The 14,771-nt window shown below is 46.1% G+C and overlaps 1 protein-coding gene across 1 annotated transcript in view; it reads right to left on the reverse strand.

The window, feature by feature from the left end:
- Positions 1–4,914: 4,914 nt before the first annotated feature.
- TCEANC (transcription elongation factor A N-terminal and central domain containing) overlaps positions 4,915–14,771 on the reverse strand; it is a 94,313-nt gene continuing 84,456 nt past the window's right edge. The window contains exon 2 of the mRNA XM_069640049.1: positions 4,915–6,302. Coding sequence (XP_069496150.1) covers positions 5,223–6,296 — 1,074 coding nt within the window. The 5' untranslated portion in view covers positions 6,297–6,302 and the 3' untranslated portion in view covers positions 4,915–5,222. The remainder of the gene's footprint in view (positions 6,303–14,771) is intronic.

Genomic DNA, 14,771 nt, shown 5'->3' on the forward strand with positions numbered 1-14,771 from the left:
TCCTGGGCTTCCAAATTCGATCACCACGGATTGAGGGTCTCAATACACCTCACACTTCTAGGCCAATCTCTGTAGGATACTTGATATTGATAGAGCATTGTCATCCGGATACCATCCACAAACTAATGGTCAGACTGAGACACAATGGAACGATATCTCTGCTGTTATACAACTCACAGTCAAGAATCATGGTCGGACCTATTGCCCTTAGCTGAGTTTAGTTATAATAACACTACTCACTCAGCCACAAAGATTTGTCATTTCAACTGCCTTCTAGGACATCATCCAAGGACTTTGCCTACTACTATTGCTCTTCCCACCAATATCCCAACCTGGGATTCCCATCTGAAGAGCATCTCTGAAAACCATAAAATGGCTTATCAACAACTGTTGCAATCAAAAAAGAAGATTAAGAAATATGCAGACAGACGACGAAGTAAGGACCCTAATTGGAAAGAAGGCGATAAATTATGGTTATCCACTAAATTTCTCCCACAATGGATATGTCCTTCCAAGTTGTCACCCAGATATGTGGAACCGTTTCTTATTACTGCCAAATTGAACCCTGTGGTTTTTCGGTTGTGATTACCTCATCTTGGAAACTTATTCATCCTTGAAGACCTTTTTCCGGATAGGTTCCATTGATCTTTGGTTTCCAGCCCTCAAGAGAGCCCTCCGGTTTCTGAAACAGATGAATATAAAGTGGTTTATATATGTGATTCAAGATACTATCATGGCTCCCTCCAGTACCTAGTCCATTGGGAGGGTTACTCCATTCAAGAGAGAACTTGGGAACCTGAATCACATCTCCATGCCCCCATTCTAGAGCATAGATTTTATCGAAGGTACCCTTGGAAGCCTGGACCTGGCCGGATAAAGACAGGCCATACTGTCACAGTAAGCCGATGGTCATTATGGCACAGATGGAAACATGAACGTTTGCTGTTCCATCATGCTATCCGATGTTCGTGTGGCACGCTCTAGTGGTTTCCAAGATGGTGCTCCCATGTCTCACTATTTACACTGAGCGGATTCCCAAGCAAGTCGCGTTGCAACCAGTTTTCTCCCTATTCGTGTTATGGGTAAGACGCTGTGTGCGCTCCTTCCCTTTTTGCTTAGCCTTTATTCTCACACAACTCTCCCTCTGTAGCCATCCCTCTGTTTTTTTTCTTATTCCTGCTGTCCTATGCCCTCGCCTCTCGCTTTAGCTTTTGAGCTCAAATCCTTCGCTATATCGTCGCTTTTCGCGCCTGCCATTGGACTCCTCCCATATTCCCTGGAACAACCTGGAAACACTGCATACTCCTCTTGCTTCAAGATCTGCAGTTCATGGCATGAATCCATCTTTCAATCTCTGCTTATTTACGAGGACTTGCAACAACACCGCCAAGAGGGTTTTTCTGCCAGTGCGGTTTTTCCTCTATAGGGGATTGCCACCCTCCCCCTCAATTCTCAACACTCTGTCCTTCCCAGGACTGTTTGGGGGAAAGTGTAGCAGCAAGTCAGGAATGTCCTTATCTCTTCGAGGACAGAGTACGTGACAAGACTCGCGAGAAAAGCAGCAGCAGGAAACCTTCACATACAGAGTCTGACTCTGGAAACCCAGGTGAGAATTTGTTGGTGAACCCTAGAGACTGGTTAGTTCACATCAATTCATTTTAAAACTTGAGAACATATCCTTTTTGACCATTCGTGCTTATATTGCCTTTTCTCCCCATCTCACTGCGCACAGTGCATCTATGTTCTTTCTACAGAGGTGGGATTTTGTAGTTTTTGCTATTTAGTTATTATTGCATATAATTACAGTATGCATATTTGTATAGAACCTTCATTGGCCATTCCATTATTTTTGGGTAGCTAATGAATCACATTCACACCCCTCTTGAGGGTATAGCCTTCCCTCGCCCCATGTTACCAAAAAGGCAAAGGAGGTATTTCTCTTAACTGTGCCCGTTTTACCTTTATGATTGGGATCCCCTCTTGTTGTGTAGCAGTTTGAGGGATGAGTAGGCGCTTTAGCCACTACTCACCATTGTACTCATGCAGGGCAGAAGTAATTTTGTCACACAATCTTGGTGGTAGCTGTGCACGGTATAAATCAACACAACATGACTATTTACACTCTATTTGCTTTGATGAACACTCCACTTCATTCTCTTTGCTACTTGTACTGCCTGCAGTGTGTGTTGTAATCACCTTTTCTGTTCAGTTATCCTTCTTCTGCTGTTTTTCACAGTACTATTGGAGTGCTTTATGTGACGCTATAATTCTTTGTCAGTGATGCGACCCATTTGTACAGACGTGGACCCCTTGCTCACTATTCTTAGAGAGGCACAGCTCCTCCCTACTGATGAGGTCCAACCAGACCGAATCACGTGTCTGGGAATGCTGTTGGTACTCTTGTTCAGAGGAGAATTGCCTAGCATTTCGGTGCTGGACTGCCCCAGGGCAGGACAAAGACTGATATGTTTAGGATATTTCTTCTCTGTGAAAGATAATGAGCTAAAGACTCTGGGTAAGTCTCTCGCAACCAGGACTAATGTCTGGCAGAGGGACTCCCAGGACCCCCCTTGTTAATTTGCATATGGAAGTAACTTTGGGTCTCACCCTAAGTTACTAGGGGAATCCAGACGTGGACCCCTTGCTCACTATTCTTAGAGAGGCACAGCTCCTCCCTACTGATGAGCTCCAACCAGACCGAAACACGTGTCTGGGGATGCTGTTGGTACTCTTGTTCAGAGGAGAATTGCCTAGCATTTCGGTGCTGGACTGCCCCAGGGCAGGACAAAGACTGATATGTTTAGGATATTTCTTCTCTGTGAAAGATAGTGAGCTAAAGACTCTGGGTAAGTCTCTCGCAACAAGGACTAATGTCTGGCAGAGGGATTCCCAGGACCCCCCTTGTTAATTTGCCTTTAAATCAATGCCTACAACATACAATGGAAGGCCATTCTGTTGCAATTGATTTTGCAGCAGGCCTGGTATGAGGCCATTGAAATTAGTGCCCATACGTCTGCGGAAACCTGTTTGATTTTTCTTTTATATTTCATTTTGGTGCCTCATTGTTCAATTTCAACCAAAGCCATTTTCCCAAAGATTGCACTCAAGGCATCCAGCGGGGTGATAGGTCTATAATTTCTGGGATTGGACATCTATGTACCTTAGTACCAACAGTTAATTCAAGCTCTAAAACAGACACCTCTGACGATTAACTGTTAAGAACCATCCTCTGAGTTTGCCCACCTCGTATAAAGGACAGAAGTCTCTTTGTACGGTGCAGAAGAGCTTAGCCTTTTTGTCATCTTCCAATACGCTCATTCCAAAAATGCTTGCAACAGTTTCATTTTTAAAGAATGCTGAAACGTGTGTAATCTTGCTAAATAGCCTTACTCGTAAAATTGTCATACAACATACAATCAAGCTCTGAGTACGAGTACTCGGGATACAACCAAGGAAAGCATACGCTATACATAACAGCCTTTGAAAAACGTGCTGAGCAACACAAACAATTCTCAGAAACATAACTGGCTCATAAAAATATTGGAAAGCAAAAGAGGCCCGGAAATACAAATGCAGCAGAGGAAGGAGTCTCCCAGGAATCAGAATGCCCTCAAATCCTCGAACCCCCGATGGACGATGTGCACCAAAGCTGGAAAGCATCCAGTCCAAAAGACTTTTGCGAGGCTGTTGTAAACTTGCTGGAGGAAAGTAAAAGAAAATGCAATCTTTATTTAGCATTGTTGCTCCCATAATGGATCCTACTTCCTCTCTTCAGTCACTTCCTCCTTCAGAAATTGAAGGCAGTTCACAAAATGGAGGATATTGTAAAACAAAGATGTGAAAATAAGCTTTATAGAAAGGGTTTCTGGCTGGAAAAATCAGCAGAAGTTAAAACAGTAATGAAAAGGAACATACAGAGCAAGGGGGTGCAATGATGAATCTCTTTCTTAAGGAGAGGGAGCCAGGAGCCAGGTAGTGGTTCAATTGCTAGCAGGATATACAATCGGATTGTGTCCGCATATAAAGAGAATTCTAAACTGAGTGTTGATTGGAGCAGGAGATTGGGGTGTGAGATTACACCTGACATGTGGTTGGAGATGTGTGCTAACGTTAAGCTTTGTTCTATAAATTTGGAGGAACGCTCGAGACAAATTAAGATCCTCAACAGTGTGTTTTGGAGTCCAGAACAATTGTTCAAGAGAGGTATGGTAGATACAGATGAATGCTGGTGTTGTGGGAATGGATTGGGTAGTTTAGAACATTTATTGTGGGACTGTGTCAGAGTATGGGGATTTTGGCAGGACGTACGTAGCATCTGTTTACGTATTCTGAATTTGGATGTTTCATTGGATTTCAAAACAATGATCTTGGGAGGTGGTGAGTTGCTTGATGACCTTTCTGTCTCTCAGAAAAAAATCTTGTTCCGAGGGGCAGGTATGGGCAAGAAGATGGTATTGAGGCGCTGGAAATCTCGGATTTCGCCAAATGTCGCAGATTGGATTGAAGGAATGTCCAGTCTTGCAAATATGGAAAAAATGATTTACAAGAGACAAGGGAAATTGTCATTACATGCAAAGATTTGGGATGACTTTATGAATTTGTACTAGTTCTTTACCTGTAAATATGTATATTGTATTCTGCATGTTGTTACATTGATTTGGTTTTTGTGCATTTACTTTGATGGAATGCTTATTGTTAATGTGTAAATTGTACAAATAAATAAATAAATACAATTCAAAAAAGGAACATCTTATTTCTGTAAAACCACTATGTTCGCTTAAATAATGGAAAAAAAAGAGTTGGAAATAGCTGAATGTTTTGTGGATACTTGTGGAACGACGGACCTAACAGAACACCACACAGGAACAGCGTTGTTTTTGAATAAATACCAAAATGAAGACAAACTACCTTGCCTTAAAGAAAACACACATTATTTTATTGAATGTTCTAATAACAAAGTTATTGTTGTGTTCTCAGCTTTACTAGTCTGAAAGAAGATCTGGTATGAAACGGAGATGTTGTATGTTGTGGTTGAATCTGGTATGAAAGGGAGATGTTATATTGTAGTCTTGTCTCTCAAAGGCCAGGTGTACATGCTATCAGAATGTTGATGCATGAAATGCAACCACAACATACAACAGTCTGGAGAAGAACGTGAATGGGTAGTAAATTTAGACTGATATTTCGACAGACCTACATATTTTGCTATATGTTAGTCCACATTACAAACAAACCCATCCGTTGTTGTACCATTTCTCCCCACACACATTACAAATAACAAATGTCATCAAGTCGTCATCCGGTTTTCCATTCTGCACCCAGCCAGGAAGGAATAATGTTCCTCTGGGAATTGCTTTTACTGTGCAATTGAAGTTCTCACATTGTCGGCATTTCAGTTTATTTGTTGGAGTGCCTTCTGTGCTTTGCGGAAGCTGGTGTTCCAGAACGGCAGATTCTGTGTATAAAGCCCTAAGTCTCTTTCGCTCGTCACTGGCCATTTCCAAAGCAGTCATTTGAACAAACTCCTTCGGGCTCAGGGTACCTGAAAACAAGCACTGGCTCAAGTGGGGATGTTTAGGATTCTTCAGGTTGGAAACTTTGCTCCTGATGCAAACTTTGTACTTTTTTTCATTGCTGGCATGGGCCAAGAAAATGTGCTGTTCAATTTCCTTTGCCAAGACGAAAGTTGCCTCATGCTCCTTTCCTTGGCAGGCAGTAGAACCTGCCAAAGCTTGATGAAGAAGTTCAGTACATTTAGTCCTTAGAACTAGCAACTGATGTTCCTTTCCTTGTGGATTTAAATCGTGTGTGAAGAGACCCGAATGAACGGCCGGATTGTCTCCTTGAGCAGCATTGATATGACTATCCATTGCATTGTTGACAACTTCTTTAGGAACTGTTACCGATTGTGATACATTTGCCAAGTAGAACACTTCAGACACGCTGGGCTCCAGGAAAGTCTCGACTTGTCTTTCAGCAAATAGGTTTGATTTTTGGCTATCTACCATAGTGACAGAAAAGCCATCTTGGTTATGCTTTGAGGTGCGGTAGTTATTTTTGAAAAGTGCTTTCCACTTTGATAGCACAAGCCTTGCTTTCTTTTTCAAATTCTTAGCAGGGAAGCACTTAAGAACCCTATATACAGTTGTGACTGCTTCAGTTGCTTGCAAAAGCTCCACTGTCATGTCCATGTCTTCAAGTACAGCAAGATGGTCTCCCACGTCGTCATAATTGTTTCCAGCAAGTAATTTTTCAATATGGTGGACAATAGCTATGATCTGTTTCTCATCAGTCATTCTAGGCTGGAAAAGAAAAAACATCTTTACAATATGCACTGTAAACTGTAATGCAGCATCAATTATTGCGTTATGTGGCAGTGAGTGAAATACCGTGTGCAGGCTTCTGAATAGGTTAAAATATGCATGGATGAGTGGAAATCAAATGGAACCAAAAAGAGGTGTATGCAAATAAACTCTATATGCAGATAGTGTTAACGGAGGTATGACAAAGAGGGGGGTAACACAGAACATTGATTAACTGAATGCTATAATTAAATTGTATCAAATCATGTGCCAGTGCCCTAACCTTAATACAGGAGGCTATCTGTGCATCACCCGGCGTGACCAATACCAACGACGCAGAGTTCTCAGGACACCACACTACTTATGGCTTGGATGCATGTGGCTAGTTAATACCACATGAAACCTTTCAATATGAATGTAAAATGCCCCAATTGCGCTAGATAGCAGCACATTGTAGACACAGGATTGCAAAGCAAATTAAGTAGATATTGAAACATTTTAGAGAACCAATTGTCAAGGAATGTTTGTAAACATAAGAACATTGGAGGCTTTTCCATTTTACACTTTGGTCCTGTTTGTTTGTGAAACTAGATGTGGCATTTAAGTGAAATGTAATCCTAACATGACGTGGCATGGACATTTTGGAAAAGGAGCATACGTTAATTTTTTTTTTTTTAAACTTTATTTTTGAATTTAACATACACACAAAATACAATTGCACCAACAAGGTGCACAAACAAAACTTGAGGAAAAGGAAACGGGGAGGTGTAAAAGGTGGAGGGTTGGGCGAAAAGGAAGGGAAGAAAGAAAGGAAAAAAAAACTTCATAACATTACCCATTAACTGTCCCCCCCCAGAAACCACCCTTTCCTCTCCCGCCTCCGCATGAAGTTAGAGCCCAATTTAATTCTTCATTAGTGCCCGAAATTTAAGGTTCAGAGGGATGTGGAGGATCTCAGTTCCATAGTCTCCTTTCAGGTGCCAGACGAATCAGAGCCTACAGATTCATTGTTTAGCAGATATGCGATATACGGTCCCCAGATGTCTGGAGGGCGTGCATGCAATGGTAGGGTTCTTATAAATTCGCTTTCCACATTCTGGCAGTATGTTATGTCTCTTTTCCAGTCATCAAGTTTGGGTAGTGGGCCTCTGCCCCAGGACATGGCGATCCTCCTCTGGGCCAGCACCAGAAGGAGGGCTGCTAATTTACGTGATGCAGCTTGAAGGTATTTAGTGAGACCCAGGAGTGGCCCCAGCGGAAGCGGGGTCACCTGTTCGCCTATGATGTCAGCAGTTATTTGTAAGACTGAGTTCCAGAAACGTCGTATTCCGGGGCAGTCCCAGGCTAAGTGGAGGAAGTCCACACGAGCCGCTGTGCATCTTTCGCATTGGGGCGACGTGTCTGGATGAGGTTTGTGCTTCTTGACTGGGGTATAGTATATTTGGTGTACAAAGTTAAAATGTATTAATTTGTAACGAGAATTCAGTGCAACCTTTTGGGTTTGGTTTAAGATATAGGACCAATCTTCTGTGGATATCGTCTCCTGAATGGCAGTCTCCCAATTTTGCTAGGTTTTAGTGTTGGGTTTCCCCAATATCGGCCACCATGGATTTATATAACCGCGAGACCAATCTCCCTTCCCCCTGCGCTTGAATTGTGTTATGTAGTAACTCCAAGGTGGGGGGTTGTTTAGGAAATGAGGGAAATAACTTGTGTAAGGTATGGCGTAATCTAAAATAAAGGAAAACATCTAGGGAAGTATTACCCCCCCTATCTTTGGCCATTTGTGGGGTTAGAAAGGTGCCCTCAGGGAACAGGTCTCCGAGTGAGTGGACATTGACCTTGTCAGCCCATATTAGAAACACTTTTTCGTTTGTGAGAGGAATGCCGGGAATAAATCGGATTGGAAGTAGAGGGGAGAATCTCACGTCTACTCCGTATTTGGTCGCCATCTTTTTCCAGATTGCGTATGTAGACAAGACTGTATTAAGCGTGTTATATGGGACTGGGATTTGGCTTATAATGACAGCGCTTAGCAGGTCGGGTGAGGCCAGGGCTCGTTCCACTTGCACGTGTGGGCGAACAAAATGATCTGCGTACCAATAGCTCAGGAAGTGAGCCTGGGCCGCCCAATAGTATTTTTCTATATCTGGGAGCGCCAGACCTCCTTTGGATGTTGGCAACACCAGACTGCTATACGCGACACGAGCCGGTTTACCCGCCCATATGAGCTCTAGAACTACCGTCCTGATTTTTTGGAGAAAGGATTTGGGAAGGAGTAGTGGGATGTTTATAAATAAATACAGAAGTTTAGGAAGAATGAGCACCTTGATAAAGGATACTCTACCCCATATCGTTAACGGTAATGATTTCCACCTATGGATACGTTCTTGCATTGAGTTTAGCGTGGTGACATAGTTATCTTTGTAAATCTCATGATGGTTACGTGACATGTAAATGCCCATATAATGCACCTTTGAGTGCTCCCATTTAAAGCCGTGATCGTCAATAAATTCAGTTGTATTGGGGGTCAAGGGAAACACTACCGATTTGGAATGATTCATTTTTAGCCCTGAGATTTGGCCGAATCTTATCACTTCGCGCATTACAGGGTTAAGATTTTCTTGGGGGTCACTGACAAACAATATGACGTCATCAGCGTAAAGAGAAACAATCAATCTGTGAGGACCTAGTTTAAGCCCTCGTGCAGTTGGTTTTCTCGTAATCTCGAAGCCAAAGGTTCCATGATGAGGGCGAATATCAGTGCAGAAAGCGGGCAGCCTCGTCTTGTTCCACGCTCTAGTGATATGCTCGTGGATCTAGTGTTACCCAGAGTGACATATGACCGCGGGTCGTTATATAACAGAGACACTAACTTGATAAAGAAATTACCAAAGCCCATCTGTCTAAGCACTGCCATCATGAATGGCCATTCAACAGAGTCGAACGCCTTCTCGGCGTCAAGAAGTACCGCAATCGCCTGTTGTGTTGGATCTATGGCCTCAATGACTCCGAACAGTCTACTGATGCCGTATGTGGTACTGCGTCTTGGAATGAATCCGGCTTGGTCTCCAATCACCAGGGCCGGCATGAGAGGGAGTAGCCGTGTTGCAAGTATTTTGGCAAGAATTTTATTGTCCAGGTTGATTAAGGAGATCGGCCTGTAAGATGCGCATTCATTTGCGGGTTTGCCGGCTTTATGTAGTACCATAACACTGGCTTTGCACAGTGTGGGGGGAAGGCTTCCGTGCTCAACTGCTTCTTCGTAGACGCGGAGCAGGAGTGGGGTGAGGCTGGATGCATGGGCTTTGTAAAACTCTCAGATGAGCCCGTCTGGTCCTGGCGCTTTGGAGTTTGGAAGGGATTTTATTGCCTCCAGAATTTCTTCCTCTGTTATCGGAGCGTTTAGTGGTTCTCACAGGTCTGCCTCCACCCAGTATAATTCAGTGTCGTTAAGATACTCCTGTATAGAGTTCGGATCTGAGTTACCTTTGGAACTGTACAGGTTCTGATAGAAATTCCGGAACGTGAGAGCGATTTCCTCCTCAGTATATACCCGCTGTCCTTGAGCGTCTTTGACACATTCAACTCGTGTCAGGGTTTTGTCCATTGACAGTAGGCGGGCCAACAAGGTGCCTGGTTTCTGACCCTCCCCATATTGCCGGATCTGGCGACCATGACCCAGGAATTTTATCTCCTGTTCGGCCGTTTCCCTGAACTTCTGAAGTTCTTCCTTTAGGTCGGCTTGAGTGTGAGAATTTGGAGCAATGAGAGCTTGACGCTCTAGAGCTTTCAAACGCTTCTCATTACTTGAGAGCTCTCTCCGGATCAATCTTAGTATGCCGTTTTCTTTTGCCAGACATATGCCACGTACAAAGCATTTTAGAGCTTCCCAAATGGTGCCGGGGGACTCGACAGAACCCACGTTTGTCTCGATGAAGGCCATTATTTCCTTGCGTAGTTCATCTGCAAAGACTGTGTCGGCAAGAGAGCCATGTTTGAATCTCCAGTTGAGTCCAGGAACTGTTGCGCTCGCTAGGGAGACGTCAAGTGTGACCATTGAGTGGTCGGACAGGGTGCGTGGCAAGATTTGACTCGACCCCCAGACGAATGGGCTGTGGGAGGATGCCAGGATATAATCAATCCGGGAACTAGTGTTGTGGACAGCAAAGTGGAATGTATAGTCCTCAGCGTTACGATTATGCTGCCTCCAGGTGTCAGTTAGGCCAAATGTCTGGCAGATCTCTTGAACGTGAGCGCTGGCTTTGGACGGGTTCCCCGCTGTGTTGTGGGATTTGTCTAGCCTGGGATCAATTGGTGTGTTGAGATCTGCTCCCCATATAATGGTTGCCGCATTGGTTTTTCCTAGTTGGGACATCACCCAGTTGAAGTTGTTTGGACCATCGGTATTCGGTGCGTAAGAGTTCACAATTACTACTTCCTTTCCAGCGATTATCCCCCTCACCAATAGGGCTCTTCCCTCAGAGTCTTTCTGCGAGCCTATTACACTGATGTTCGTTCTCCTATCTATTAAAATTGCGACTCCTCTGCCATAGGATGCGTATGATGAGACATACCTATGGCAGCCCCAGGATCTGGCCCAGTGCAGTTCAGACGATGGCAGGAGATGTGTTTCCTGCAGTATGGCAAAGTTGATTTCATGCCTTCGGAGATATTGGAAGACTTTCCTTGTTTTCGCTGGCTGGTTACCACCACAAATGTTCCAGGTGGCGACCTTAAGTGTTGTCGCTGCCATCAGGGAGGTCTGGTGAATTTATATTTGATGGGTTTGAATGATGTGACTGATGAATAGATTCATGCGAGATTCTGGAGAGCTTGGCTTCTGTTCGGGCAGCTTTGAGCTGCGTGCTCAATGCGGGGTGGGGGTGCGGGGTGAAAGGCGGCTGTGTTGAACTCGATTCCCTCCCTTGGGTGGGCAACCCCCAACAGGCCCACGACAAACAATCCCTTATAAACCAAACTGTCAACATTGCTGTGCAAGGGGCGCTAGTAGCCCTCCAAGACGAGGTTGCTCCCTCCCACTGTTGCATTTCTATTTCGTGGAGATGAATGTGTTGCGTCGGCAGAGAGCGAGTGAATTTGATTTGTGTTAGCTCTCGGCGATAGCTTTATGGCGGGTCTCTCCTCGGGCGGTTCCCTCTCTGTGGGAGACCATTGCTATGGGCAGGCCTACAGCCGTTACGATCCAGATAGTCACTTGTCTCTTCGGGAGTGTTGAAAAATTGGGTCTTCCCTTCGAATTGAATGCAGAGTTTCGCCGGGAATATCATTGAATACTGAATTTGGTTTTCCTGCAGTCTGCGCTTCACAGCTGTGAACGACCGTCTTTGTGTCTGGACTGCTTGTGAAAAGTCTGGGAAGAACTGTAACTTATCACCATCGTAGTGCAGATCTCCTTTGTCTCTTGCGGCCCTGAGGATTGCGTCACGATCTTTATAGTTCAGCAGCTTAGCTATAATGGGATGTGGGTTCGTCCCGGGGATAGGTCTCGAGTTAGGTATTCTGTGAGCTCGTTCAACTACAACAATATTGGACAGGATATTAGGGCCGAACAAGTCAGTGCAGATCTTCTCTACGTGGTCCTCCATCTTGGTGGTCAATTGGTGCTCTTTGACTCAGACGATCCTTATATTATTGCGCCGGGAGCGACCTTCTAAGTCCTCATTTTTGGCCGTTACTATTTTCATCTGCGCTTCGAGTGAGGACACTCTGGTAGCCATGGCTGACGTCCCGTCGTCAAGGTCTGAGACCCTCTGCTCGACTGCGTCTAGTCGGTTCGCATGCTCGTCCAGCCGGTGTTGGAGCTGGTCCACTTTGGAGAAAAGTGTGTCTAGTTTGCCACTCAGGCCTCCTATGCCAGCTTTGAGGTCAAGTAGTAATTCCCTGATATCGAAGTCTTGTGATTCTTCTCCGTCATGAGGTGGAGCCTGGGTGGGGGATTGAGACCTACTGTTAGGGGGGGCTGTTTTGGTAGAGGAGCAACTTTCAAAAGGCAGCTTTCTCAGCGACCTATCTGGTTTCCCCATTCTTGTTGTGGACAGGCGCGTCCGCGACTCTGGAAGCTGTGTGGTGCTGGTCCTTGTGATCGGGCAGGGCGATTGTATTTATAGCTTGCCGGGCCAGGCGGCGGAGCGAACCGGCCTGGAGACAGGGCCTTGTGTCACCTCCTATGATATGGCATCTTCGTTATGCACCAGTTATTCGCTGCTGGGTTGAGGGGAGGTGGCAGTGCCGTTGGGAAGTACGCTTCTGGGTTAGCACCGGGGGCCCGGCGCCACGGGAAATCTATAGCAATTCTCAGGGCTCGGGTCCATATGGGGTGCCTCTGTATGATGTCTGGAGTTCCAGGGCCAGCGAGGCGTCCCAGTGTGTTTCAGCTCTGGGGTGCCGCTCACTGCTGAATTCTTCTCCCCGGACCCTCTGACATGCGTGCCTGAGTCGCGCCTCCCGTCGCTTTTTGCTGCTTTCTGGACTGGGGGCAGCGGGGTTCCAGGCCGACCTAGCCTCAGGAGTTATGCCTCGTGGTCGGGGGCCAGCGCCGCTCACTCCCGGCTCGCTGTCACGTGACCCGTCAAGGCCCTGGCGGTTCCGTTGACTTGCCCGTCACACGGGGGAGCTCAGGGATTTGCTGCCGTTCTGCCGCGCGTGTGTATGCAGCGAGGGGAAGCGTCGGGCCCTCGTACGTGGGTTGCTGCTGGTCGCGGGCGGCTGCCTCGACATTCTTCCCCGCACCGGCACTGGTTGGGTCGCTCCTCTCAGGCCGCTCCCAGGCGCCACAGCCTCGAGACCGCAGGGCTCATCCGGCAGTCTCGGAGCCTGTCGCCTCCCGGATGATGCAGTCGGGCGACAGGCACCTCACCGCCGAACGATTTTCCACGCTCCCAGTCCTCCATGCCCGAACAGAGGCCGCGACTCTGGGCCTGCACGGGGAGGAGGGGGGTTCTTCTCCACCGGGAGTCTCAAGGCGAAGGGTCAGGCAGCAGGCAGAATAATTGTGGATCTGGGTTCGAAAGCGCCTCGCCTAGATAATGCCGGCGTCAGAGCTTAGTTTCACCAACACGATAGCAACGATTCATCAGGATTTCGTGGGAGCTTCACGGAGCACACAGGGAGGCCGCCCATCTTGGACTGCTCTCTAGCGCCGTCTCCCCATACGTTAATATAAGTATTCACCAAACACCTATTTTACTAGCACAATAAATGATCAGACACAGAATTGCAACATTGTTTTTACCGGTCCTTCTAGAACCCCCTACTTCAATCTCTTACCGTCTCAGTTTCTAGCCGCCTCTCTACTTCTACATCATCAAGTCATGCAAAGCTTTTTTCTCCTTCCATCTCCCCAATAGAGTTTTCATGTTGATACATGTTGCTGCCTAAGCCTCCCTTCTCTGTGATAGTCTTGAAATTCAAAGTTCACCTCCCTCTCTCCTCCCTCCGTCTGTCCCTCCCTCCCTCCCTCCATCCATCCATCCATCCCTCCATCCATCCCTCTGAGGAAGCATTTGAAACTCCAATGAAAGATATTTAGAGGGACCTTAGGGAACTCACATTGGGGTCATTATGAGTATGGAGGTAGCCATGGTGCTATTAGCGCCATGGCTACCCCCATACCGCATACCAGGTGCGGGTTCCCTGAATGGGGAAATACCGGGCATTCCAACCTTGGAAGACCCGGTATTTCCCCATTCAGGGAACCCATCCCCGTTCGAGCGCCCATAGGGCTCAATGGGAATGGGGAGGGAGCTAACAACGGGCCTGTTGTTCGCTCCCTGGTCCTTTAGCGGCTCCCACTAAGGGCGCCTGGTAAAACCAGCCGCTCTTAGCAGGACCTGCTAAAGGACCTCGTAATATGGTCATAAGGGATTAACGGCACCCGCACCCTTACCAGCGCCGTTAACCCCTTACCGCCAACCTCGGAACGAGGCCCATTGTCTCCTGTGACACAGTGCTCCGAAACAGAAGGGAAAGTTCAAAAATCCATTAATGAAAAGTCTGTCACAAATGTTTCAGTATTCTTGACTCTTGTTTTCACTTAGGCATACTCACCTTCTCTCCTTTTCTTGGTGAAGTAATCTGGCTATCTCTCTGGATTCCGGCCATCCATCAGAGTATATGATTTTGAAGTACTCGTTCTCTATACATTTAATCGTTGATTGCACGTTCCTAAGATATGGCTTTCTAATCGCACTCTTTTTCCAAATGGAGAATGCTGGAGTACAAGACAAAACTCTTGCTTCTCTGACATTTAGGGCTTTACCTCACTGTTTCATATAGTGAGGTCCTACTTTGTACTCTCTCCCACTGCACTTTTTTTCCCTCCCAGAGTACATTAGTACACACTTCTTCCCATTTTTCTGATTCACAGCGTTGTTCCCTTGATTTTACTTGTATGCCCTCTTCTTGTCTCGCACTAGACTCTTTTTTGTCCTCCGAATCCGAGAGTGC

This window comes from Ambystoma mexicanum, chromosome 7q (assembly GCF_040938575.1).
Source record: "Ambystoma mexicanum isolate Mex_15411 chromosome 7q, UKY_AmexF1_1, whole genome shotgun sequence".
Taxonomy (NCBI): Eukaryota; Metazoa; Chordata; class Amphibia; order Caudata; family Ambystomatidae; genus Ambystoma; species Ambystoma mexicanum.